Here is a 12,450-nt window from a genome sequence, read left to right as displayed (position 1 = left end):
CGTTGTTGCTATTGCTCTGATTTTGATTGTCTATGGGTGCTGATTGGTTGGTTACTTGCACGTAGCTTCGCCTACCAAAGGTGTTGGTGTTATTTTGGTTAATATTCGTTACGTGCTGTACATTCGATGTTGTTACAGTTTCTGTGCTGTCCTGTTGTGTGTGATTGATATTGTATGTCCTGTTTCTAAGCGGCGGAAACAGTTTACGTTGCAGTTGTTTTCAGACTAGCCTTTGTAGCTAGCTGGATGGTTTCCATTGCAATTGTAGCATTTTACATCATTTATTTTTCCCATGTATGGGCAGTTCATTGTTAGGTGCCTTTCTGCGCATTTGACACACGCCGGGTTTCTGTTGCAGTAATTTTTTGTGTGTCCAAATTGCTGACACCGTATGCATTGCGGTATGTCTTTTTTGTGTCTAGGTGGCTCCACTGTTATTATTGTGTTTAGAACTTTTTTAATTTCAAAAATTTCTTTGTTATTGTTTTTGGGTTCAAGTTCAATTAGAAATAGAGGTAATGGTTGTTTGGTATCATATCTGGTTATGTTGCTTATTGTTCTTACATGGTGTCCCATTTTAACTAATTCCTCACATATGTTGCTTGTATTTGTTTTTGGGTGTAATCCTCTTATTACTGCTTTGTAACTTTTGTCTGTTTTGAGCTGGCTTTTTTCTTTTAGTGCTTTTGTCACTTTTCTAAAAGATTCTGGGTTGTTAGTTTGTACTTTTACTTGGTCCTGTTTTAATTGTTTTATACTATAGTTTTCATTTCCTGCCGTGTTGTTTAGTAGTTCGATGAGGGGGTCTATTATTTGAGCGTCTATGTAAATTGGTGGTGGTTTAGCGATGCGGGTTATTGGCTGGATCTGTTTCTTTCTCCTCTGGCAGTGCGCTGAAGGAATTTCAGAGAGTGATTTCTTGTAGCCATTGCTGTTTTTCTGTTTCTGCAGCCCTCCTAAAGTTTGTGTTTGCTGTTATTTTTCGTTTTTTTATTGGAAGTTACCACCTTCCAGCTTTCATCATGGTGTGATAGTTTATTGTTGATATTATTCGTCTCGTCATTCTTTTGTAAAGTATCCATTTCTATTTCATTTGTAGCTGAGCAGTCTTGATCATCGTTTATTGTTTGATTTAGATTTATTAAATCCGTAGTTTTGTTTATGAAGTAAGTTTCTCCTTTGTTTGTTATTTTTATTGTTGGTATTTGCTGTTGCATTTTATATTTTCGACCAATTTTTTTTTATTTATTGTTTGTTTACATTTTACAATTTGTCCATTAGGACGTTTGGTAAAATATAAATTTTCGACCGATTGGCGATGGGCGCTGTCGTTAGTCCTTTGTTTTCCCCACTTGTCGCACTTTCACTGAAGCACTGTTTCACACGTCCGTTTAGCTCGGCTGCTCGGGCAGAACTCGGGGCAGAACTGAACGTATAAAATATATTGTCTCTACTATTTAAGTTAGTTTCTGCCCTTCCAGCTGGTCTAAGCTGCACTATATTCCTTATCATATGTATTGGCACTGGATATAGTCCTCGCATTTGTATGCTTCAGGTCTTTGATTTTCTTGCAGATAAAATATGCGAAACGGAATACATCAGATTTTTATGTTTTCAATGTTCTTCGAAGCATAAGACGACATTTATGTTTTTTTAAATAGATCGGCACAGAAAAAATATCATAGTTCGAAGGCTTCGTAATATTCTATTTAGTAATATGTTATTATTTTTTATATTATTTAGTTATATATATATTATTATATATTATTTAGTTATATGTATGGTACGTAAATGACATACGACATATGATTAAAAAATCAAAGAACGTTTTCATTTCCTTTGAGAAATATTAGAAATATGTAAAAGATTAGCACGTATTTTATCCTATCCGTCATAGAATGGGAAAAACTTCTCTTCCTGTATTTTCCCCTGTGCATTTATCGTTTCACGAAAGAAACATCGATTGGTAATAACGCGAATGCCCTATATACCAATTTTTCCAATATCTATTCCCGTCGAAAACCAAATTTGCTGATTCATAGAAAAGTGCTCCGCGGCAACCGAGAATTGAATCTCGAGGTAAGTCAAACAAGAAAGTGTCACGCGTCACATATCTTGAATATGCTCGTGGAGAACCTTTCCAGCAGAATGGAGCTAACAGAATTCACAAACGTGGTCCGAACGCAGTAAAATTATTTAAGAGGTCGTTTGACGGCTAGTCGGGAAGACACGGTAAAAATAGACAGCTGTGGCAAAAAGGCGCGGCGTTCTCCGATATGCAATTTCCAATCCAACGATCTACGATCTCTCTTGAATTTTTCGTCTTCGTCTCTCGGTTTTCCGACGCGTAAACGAATATTCCCGGACGTGTTGCGGGACGTGATTCAAACATCAACCGACTCTCGAGGGCCCACAATGAAATCCATTCGACCTGATGAACAATGAAAATTATTTTCCCTCGCATATCGTGCATCTCGTCTGATACAAAGGCTCCACTATTACTGGGGAAAAGGATTCACAGTTAAATATTGAATCGATTCGTGGCAAACGTTCGTTCCTCGTGATCAAACCATGGCGTTCGTGAAGCACTGTTGACCTTTTCCAGCACTAAACTCTGCGCTCTTTCGTTTTATTTAGAAAAGTTTAATATTTCGCAGCCTGAAAAGTAAGTTGATGAAATTGTACGTTTTATTTTATTTTACTTTTACACATAGGTTTCCTTCCAGCTGTATCTAATTACTGTACATATTATTAACGATCGTATAAACTGACACAGTGGAAAATCTGTGAGTGATATAACTACGAGCGTTTAGAGAGAGAAAATACTGCTCGTCAGCTTTCGTATTTACATATTACATATTTATTTCACAAGTATTCGAGTAGAGCCTCTGTCACCAAGGGCTGCTATGCAAAAGTAACGAATCTCTACCGTTCAATCGATATGAATTATTAAAATCCTGTTTAAAATGTTGATTCTTGAGGGTGAAACATAAAAAGAAGTGCACACAGACGTATTACTTATTAACTCTGGAATACTCGAACGGTGTGACTTTAGCTTACTATACCATAAACAAATTCCCATACGCGGTAAATACAGTAGAACCTGCCTTATCCGAACTAACAGGATACAAAATTGTTCGGATAATGGAATTTCCGGATGATAGAACGATCAATTTTCTGATATGAAATTTCATTTATTCAAATATAAATTACAATTAATTGACAGTTCCTTTAAATATTTCTGTATTTCGTATCCTTTTGATTGCTGAGTCACATAATTCTTTTAACATGAGTAACTAAATACAGTTACGTTCTTTTTGTACTTCGAACATCTTCGTTACCACTTTCATTTGCTCTTTCCATTTGTATAAAATCATCGTTATTATCGTCTCTATCGCATTTCATCATTACGTTAGTATATATAAGCTTTTTTTATCGTTGCCAGCATCAGAGGAATCTACATGCTTTAGATATTTCTTAATGTCATATTTTCCTCTTCTAATGTCCGTGACTTTTCCAACACCATTTTGTCATATTTTTGCCAATTTCGTTGCACCTACACCACTTTCGAGTTTCTTAATTACGTCGTATTTTATCTCGATAGATAGAACGCTATTAATTTCATACTAAATACTTATAATCAGAGTTCATTCAAGCGAATAAAGCAAAGAATACATTGTATATGAACCCTAATAAAGTATGTCCATATGTCTCTAGCGTACTATAAAAAATATATTTGTATCATTTTGAGAGAAAATTACGTTTGTTCCTGTTTACCGTTTATCGTTTTGCTATTTCTAATAACCGTGTACCATTTTATTTCTCCCATACGCGATTCAGCGCTATTCCCCTAACTGACACGATCGAGGATCAAAGAAACGCTATCTCGGTCGTTTAACTACGAAAAACTACGAAAAGTAAAAAAAAGAAAAGAAAGTAAACTACGAAAAACGTACGGAAGGTGGAAAAAGCATTTTGAAGAAGGCGCGAGAAAGGAGATGACGTTCTTCTCTTCCCACGCTTTGCTGAACAAGTCCTTCCCATTGCTTTTGACGTACCAACGAGCCCTTTTCAACTTCGAAAACGTTTCCTGTTTCCGACCTGGCAATTAAGGTAAAAGTTCTCCGTTGTAAAAGTCGTTTGATGTGCCTTCAGACGCCAACAGGTACGATTGTAACAGACATCGCGAATCATCCTGCGAACATTCGAAACGAGCATCATCACAGAGATGACGGTATGTTGAGGAAAAAGAGGAAAGGAACGTGTTATTGAAAATCGTATTCGAAATAGGGAGATAGTAAATGAAACGGTGAATTTCGAAATTTAGGCATCCGTTATAATTAGACTACGTGTATCTGTGTAAATTCATATTTTTACAAATACGATTGCAAAATGAAACTTGGATAAAAAGTTGTTTTATCTATTAAATATGTATTTATACCTTGGGTATTTTATATATTTTTGCACGTCATGTACATTCTTCGAATTTTCAATAGATGTATAGAAATCCACGGTCTAAGTATGACGTTATATCTCAATTGACGATGTGAAACATAAAATCAACATATTGCTACATTTCTTCATGGCTAAGTTGGAGTACTACTTCGGAATAAAAAATCTTAGACCTTTCAACTTTAGAAATAAATAGAAGCATTATATTTAATATTTATTTTATTTAATAAATATTTTGCATTGCTTTAATTTTATTGTTATTCCCTAGGAAGCATTAAATTCGTATAGTAATTAGACTGTAAAATATTCATCGATTTACGTATTTATGATTAACATATAAATTAAAAATGAATATTTTAAATAAAATATTTCACCGATATTCATGATTATTTGCTGATATTCAGTTACCTGTATTTCCGGAGATAACACAAATATATGAATCGATAGGATATCATATCTGTTATTAGATTCGGGTACTATCTTGATTTATTTCTAATACGAAGTCGATATCGTATTCGGGAGCGAATAAATTTTGCGATTTAGTAGGATTTTCTTCGTATCCGCGCGGAATGTTTCCGTGGAAATCCGGCAAAAATACGACTAACGCGCGAGAAGGAAACGTAAAGTCGTACGAACATCTGAAATGTGAGTACGAAGCCCGGGAACATAATGTTTGTACGAGCTCTACTTTGTACCTGTATAAGTGGATTAATATTGTTAACAAAATTTTACAAGTCACCTATTACAAACTATCAGAATTAAACAATTTTCTGGTATAGCACAAACAATTTTAATAACGAAACAAATAAAATTCTACAAATAAATATTACCGATTATTATACAATCAGCTGATTATCGCTAATTATATATTTAACGTCAACTTGTAAAATTATCGAAAATAAGTTTATAACGTACAACTTGTAACTTGTCGATTCGCTGATATTATTAGTAAATTATCGCTCCAGAGGACCCTGGAGATTAAACGAGGAAATCTATACGTCAATGCCAATTTAATTAACAGCTTAATTAACTTATGTTGTTTTCCAGGAACGATATCGTAAATACTGTTTCGACAGACTCGCTATAAAATGAAGAAGAGGAAATGAATTTTCTATCTCCTCTTGTTGCGTTTAAATTCTGTCTTGTTTGAAACTATCTTAATTGGGTCTTCTCAGAATTAAGAAATAAACATAGATAACTAATCGATTGCTTGGAACACATTTCGTTCCAATCAACGTGTTATTTTCAGCGTGATAAACATCTACATACTTTGAATCAACTTATAAATATTTTCTCTGTTTTTTATTTTTCTCCAATCGAATTTCTTCTACCTCTTAAAATATTCACAAGAACGAGAGAATTGTTACGTCGTCGAATTGTTACGGTGGATTAATGCTCTCGTTGAAATCGATCGATTGTTTGGAAGAAAATCGATCAAATCTACAACGGAGATTCGTATATAAGGTGTGCTTAGAAAACGGCGGAATTGTAGTCGAAAATTGTCGAAAGCAAATTGCTCAAGACCTATCCTCGTGCTTGAACGTGCTCTATCCTCGATCAAAATCGTGGTTAGACCAGATACGTGACTGACACTCGATACGTGAGAAATATCTTCCTGGTAAACAGACCGATGGATGCACGTAAGATTGACAATCGTTAGACAATGAAAACGCCGATATTGCGCGAAAAAAGCGCATCTCGGCCTGAATTTTTACTACTGAATTTTAACGTAACAAAAGTGGCATTAAGAAACATTCCTCTCACACAATGGAAAATCCTCGCAATGTTAACTATAAATACATTATACTGTACTGTATGATACCTGTTTACGATTTAGCTCATTGAGAGTCAAACGGTAAAAAAAAGAAACGCGTAAAAGATGGAAATAACGTAACTTACAATTTACAATTTAATATTGTTTTGTCAGGATATCGAAAAAGAATTGGAGCAATTAATATAAGTTAGAATTAAAATAATAGGTCGAATGATTGCAATCGACTCTCATTCTTTAAAAGCAATTTTCTTCAGAAACACTTGTACATGTACGTACAATCCAACAGTAATTACATTCAATATATTCGTGTATATATATATATATTACTTGAATTCTAATTAGAACTCAGGACGTGTGCTTTATCACTTCCGGTCTATCCATCTTGGTGGTCGACACCAGAGATATCCTTAACGTTTATAGCACGACCAGCCAACAAACTTGAAATTATGTGATCAGAATCTGCATCATCACACGCTTGTGAGACATATCGTAGTTCATTTGGAATTCCACAAATCTCGGTTGTAGAACGACATCGCGATAAACGATCCATGGGTAGTAGAATTCTGCGACAAAACATCCATCAATTAAAAGTTTCAGGCTGAAACTCGTTCGTTGAATTTCAAATCAGAAATTGCAAAAACAAGACGCGAGCTTTCATAAATCTGACGTTATATTTGTCAAATTTCTTTTTATAAAGTATAACTTACCTTACAAGTAAATATAAATCATTATGTAATATTATTTTTATAATATAAATATTATAAATACATTATAATATAATATTTTGTAACATAACTTATATTTATACAATATAAATTTATATTTATAATTATTTTATATTACAAATCAATCTTCATAGAAGAAGAAGTTACAAAAAAAGCAATTAGAAATTTCTGTGAGATATAACTGGATGTACAATGCGATTTTGGGTAGGTCAGAAATCAAAAGAGCACGAACGATGAGAAGGGACCCATTATTATTATCAATAAAGAGATAAAATAGACTTGAAGAAGAGAAAATGTTCATGCACGCTTGTAAAATACTTTTGCACGGAATATGAAAAATTTCCGCATATAAAAGGAAACTTCATAGTAATCGAAATTCTACATTGAAAACAGCCCATTCAGCGTATTTGGAAGTTAATACCGTCCGTGATCTGACCGCTGGTGAATGTAACACATTCGAATTACAAATTGGCCGATCGAGAATGTTAGGATGATGGATCCGATTAGTCACGGATCGTCTCGTATTTCGTAGGTTAACTTCCTCGATATCTGGCGCGATAACTCGGCCAAACTGGTCTGGCTGATTTTCCACCTATCTCCGATATTTACCTCTAAGCATGAACGTATGCGAATTTTCGTGATTTCACGACATCAAACTCGTTAAAGAATGAGCAGACCGTGGTCGTTGTTAAAGATAGAAAATAGAGGTAGTAAATAGCTTTCTGTTTTATCTATTTCCCAGCCATTTACCTTGATTTCTCTATTCGATTTGCTGTAACAATTACGATCCCCCGCCTATCTTCTTCGCTGTAGTAATTATAATCCCAATAGAATCTTGTAGGAAATAGTTGCGTTAAATTTATTTTTCTTTAAATTTCTTAAATTCTGTATAGTACGAGATTATCTAATTATAAGCTTAATTGAAATTAATTAATTTGAAATAATTTTGAAATATGAAGATACACGTTCGCTGTATAGTTATTAAAATACGTTCACTATTAATAAAAAATTACTTATCGTCAAATAAAGTCTTTAGATGTCATTGTACACCTGGACGTAGAAGATGCATGACGTATTAAAAACATTGTGTTTTTTCAACCAATCGCGGGGAGACGCGTTCGTGAGATATCACGTCAACGGGAGTCGTAAATTCCCGCTACGATTATAATAATCGACACCACGACTTGATCGATCTCCTGATTTCCGTTAAGATAATAGGGGTGATTGTTTTGATGTAACGCCGAGGTAACAGGATCTAAGATATATATATTTCCAACAATCTTCTATACAATATGGACAAAGTTGACAGTTATAGAACTTGAGCCAGAAGTGAACTGATGGTGACTGCTCTCTCTGTTGAGAGCAAGTCAAGGTGTTGATTGTACGAGTATCGTAGTAACCGGACTGCAGCATTACTGAAGAAAGCTGGGGATGGCCTTGTTCATGGGAAAAACCAGCTTTCCCGTTAGGGAAATATTCGCTTCCTCCGTAATTAGTACGAACGCATAATAAACCTAAGGACTGTTCCAGGGACCATTCATAAACCGATAACACTAACAGGAACAACGATTCCTTCAAGGTTGATAGAAGTTAGTGATGAATACTAATACAAACGGTAAACTAAAAGCCTAGGCTTATTGGAGGTCTGAATAGCGGTGTAGACTCTTGACGGCCAGACAACTAGAAACGTCGCGCGGACCGTTTCACGCAACGTAACACATTTTTTAACGTCGAAATTATTAATGTAACTCGTAATGATCTTTTAACGAATCTTACTACCTAATCCAATGATCAAATTGCAAATACTGAAAGAAACATTTAGTATGTGCTTCTAGGTCGACAATAAGATATTTCACGATTCCTATTAACCCGTCAAATTACAAACTGTAAAAAGATCGTTTCATCTGCTTCCAAGCCGACGATACGATATTTACGATTTCCATACGCCTCCGAGTTAACGAGAAGGTAGAAACGAATCTTACTAATCCGTTAAATTGCAAACTCTAAAGAAACGATATTTCACGTACGTCATTCTATAGAGCTTAAAAGAGACGGAATAGATGAATAACCAGAGAAATCCACCAGTGCTGGATTATTCCGCGTATTGCTTCGTATTTCATGAAAATTCGTAGCCGCCAACTGTCCGTCGCGCTAAAAGAACAATAGCTAAGCCGTGGCTCGTTCCCTATCGTCCGTTGCGCTCCAAAACGTTCGTTCTAGCGGCGCTAAATAATATTTTTCAGTAGCACGGTCCCAGATTTCGTCCGTATGCCCATTGTACACGCGAATTAGATAGCCCAATGCTCGACGGACCGCAGTACCACGAAGCAACACGTGGCGAATAACGCGTGTAAGTTGAACACATATTTCGAAGGTTCGCCTATCAATTATCACATTCACCACGTACGGCGAATAAAATCGACCGATACCGAGTGTTACAGCGCTTTACAGAAGCTACAAAAAGTATTGGCACGGCATATTGTATTTGTTATAGCATTTACTAATCAATTAGCTAATTACACATGCTAATTAATTAGATCTGAGTTTATTAAATTTATTATGTTTTATAGTATAAATTTATTTGTTCAAAAGATTAATTTTCTCAACGGACCTTCAATTACGCGATAACATCAATGAAATTCTAATATTAATGATCTTCGTGATAATCGAGTATATTTTCTTTTTTCTTTCTTTTTCTAATGCTATAAACTGTTTGATTTCAGACTTACGATCAAGGCTGGTTGTCCGATGAATCTTGAGAATTTTCCGATGGATACGCAGAGATGTCCATTACAATTTGGCAGCTGTACGTTTTTAACTTAAAAAGAAATTTTATTATCCGTCGTTTGTTATAAATTTTTATCTCTCTCTTGGTTTCTTTTATCTCAATCGTTAGTAGACTGTGGATCTTTGTGCATTTACGAGGAAAGTAGAAAAAACACGCAGAATACAAATATAATTTACAAAGATGTATAAAATATCTAAACCTGTAATAGTCTCAGTGATACGTAGTACGTGAAACAATTTCCTATTTACGTTTCGTATTTTAATCACATTCATAAAAATGTGACATTGCGTAAAAATTTAATTACGATTATGCTCTACGCCAGTACAAAACTTTTGCGTTTATATAATTATTTTGTAAATTGCAACAACTTTTATCAAAATTATTCTTGCCAGTGGCGTTCAAGAAAAAGGAACAAGTTATGGAAGAAATTCGAAATTTCCGAGGACATTTATCAAACGTAAAAAGCACTAAAAGGATAGAATACTCTCGTATCTGAAGAACGTTCGCGTAATTGTCGGTTTTTGCGTGAACGTGTCGCACGAGAAATAAGAGAGATTTAAGATCAGCAAAGGATACGTATATTATAGAAGCCACTCGGGAGGCTTTTCGTCGAAAGGTGACACTTCAACGACGAACGAATTCGATGCTTTTTTACAGCTCCAGCGCGACGAGCTAGTAAGAAATATTCTCTTGATTGCAGTCGGTTACACGAAACGGGACGTGATCTACAAATGGAACAGCGCCCGACAAGTAGCAATCGCCGAGGACATGAAATTATCCCAATTCGATTTAGTTGCCAATCCCACTGCGAATTATTCTGCATCGGCGACGCTTTCACACGGTGAGTCAGTGTTCCTTCTTCGGCACTTTATTCGAAACTTTATTTAAGAAAAAAAGAAAAAAGATAGTTGATGAAATCGCTAAAGAAAGGAGAATTTATTTCATGTACTTGCCATTTTATTTTATTATTTTTTTCTTTTGTTTCATCTTTGCTCTTCATTTTGGACTCTTTCAGTCCCTTTTTATATTACCATCATACCTGTTTATAACGATACAAATTTACAACATTTCTTAACATTTTCTTCTCTTCGTTATAAATACATGCAGACGAGTGAACTTTTTGTTTATTTATATACATGTATCGCGTGTCGTAATTAATTTATTACATTAAATCAGTACATTTAATCAACTTTCTTACGCTATTTTATAATATGAATTTCGATTGTTCTAAATAAATCATGGCACTGTAATTTCACTTTAATGTTACCTCGAAGCGAAAACCAAATAAAGATATTAGTAATATAATTACAAAAAAGGGCATTATTATTATAAAAGGTATTGTTATTATGAGAAAAATAATGTATGATAATACTATACGATTCTCGACTGCTTCAATCCAAAAATTTAATCTTTTTCATAAAAATTTTAATGTATCACGATTAATCAATTCATACCGACATAAATGACCAGCGTTCATAACAGTTGACTGCAATTCTTAAATTATAAAATAGCCAGAGGAAAGCAATAAAAATGGACTATACAGGTAGCAATACGCATCAGTTAATAAAAAAAACTAATCGATAATACAAAACGAATAATCGAACAATTCGAAGTAGAAAATTTCAATCATGAATCCAGTCTGTCGTATTTTTCAGATCAGAAATAATCTGATTACTCTTGCCATTCTGTAAATAGACTCTTCGTTGGTCACTCCGCTATGTGTACTATACTACGAATCTAATATCCGCCCTCAAAATGCACGGAAGCAGAAGAACGCAAAAATCGCAAAGTAAATCTTGATCTCCAGTAATACGACGTATTAAATATGCACTTTTCCATTATAGTTAGATGAAATCAACAACATGATATTCACAATTCTCGACAGCTTTAGTTTGTAAATATAATTTACGAAGCTACGAAAAAGAGTAATAAATAGAAAAATGAGGAAAAATAAGTTTCTGTATATGTTAAACAGCAGTGAATATGTTGCGTGTAGTTGGTTTGCAGGTGTTGTCTTCCTCCGTAGTTGAACGCTAGTATGAAACAGAAACAATAAATCGAACGATATCATCAAATACTTTATCCTCGAACAAAGTATGATATGTCGGGTTAACATTGGAATTTTGGGCGTTTGACGAATCTTCACTCGAATTGGCCATCGTGGTTATGTATTCTATTTGATCTTTATTGGTACAGATGTGATTATTACAAGAGTTAACAAGTAATAGCGGCGATCGGACAGACGAGATGTCGATGACAATGAATTTAGGTTCGATAACGAATCCACGACCAACGGGATGACGAATGCGACGTGACACAACGTACAAGTCGAAACTCCCTGAATGAACTGCCCTTATATACTCCTCTGCGTATCTCTCGGGTCAATCTTCGTTTTTTTGAGTGCTGCCCGAGCAGCCGTGCCAGACGGACGTGTGAAACAGTGCTTCAGTGAAAGTGCGACAAGTGGGGAAAACAAAGGACTAACGACAGCGCCCATCGCCAAACGGTCGAAAATATAAAATGCAACAGCAAATACCAACGATAAAAATAACAAATAATGGCGAAACCTACTTCATAAATAAAACGACGGATTTAATAAATCTAAATCAAACGACAGATGATGATCAAAACTGCTCAGATACAAACGAAATAGAAATGAATACTATACAAAAGAGCGACGAGACGGAAAACAGCAACAATAAACCATCACA

The 12,450-nt window shown here is 34.9% G+C and overlaps 1 protein-coding gene across 1 annotated transcript in view; it reads left to right on the top strand.

Annotated features, from left to right (window-relative positions):
* The window catches only part of LOC122568370 (gamma-aminobutyric acid receptor alpha-like), a 106,959-nt gene that overhangs the window by 74,675 nt on the left and 19,834 nt on the right, over positions 1-12,450 (top strand). The window contains exons 6-7 of the mRNA XM_043728046.1: positions 9,675-9,757; positions 10,440-10,580. Of these exons, the coding sequence (XP_043583981.1) occupies positions 9,675-9,757; positions 10,440-10,580 (224 nt within the window). The remainder of the gene's footprint in view (positions 1-9,674; positions 9,758-10,439; positions 10,581-12,450) is intronic.

Source organism: Bombus pyrosoma, linkage group LG6 (genome assembly GCF_014825855.1).
Source record: "Bombus pyrosoma isolate SC7728 linkage group LG6, ASM1482585v1, whole genome shotgun sequence".
Classification (NCBI taxonomy): Eukaryota; Metazoa; Arthropoda; class Insecta; order Hymenoptera; family Apidae; genus Bombus; species Bombus pyrosoma.
This window is presented reverse-complemented; position numbering and strand designations above follow the sequence as displayed.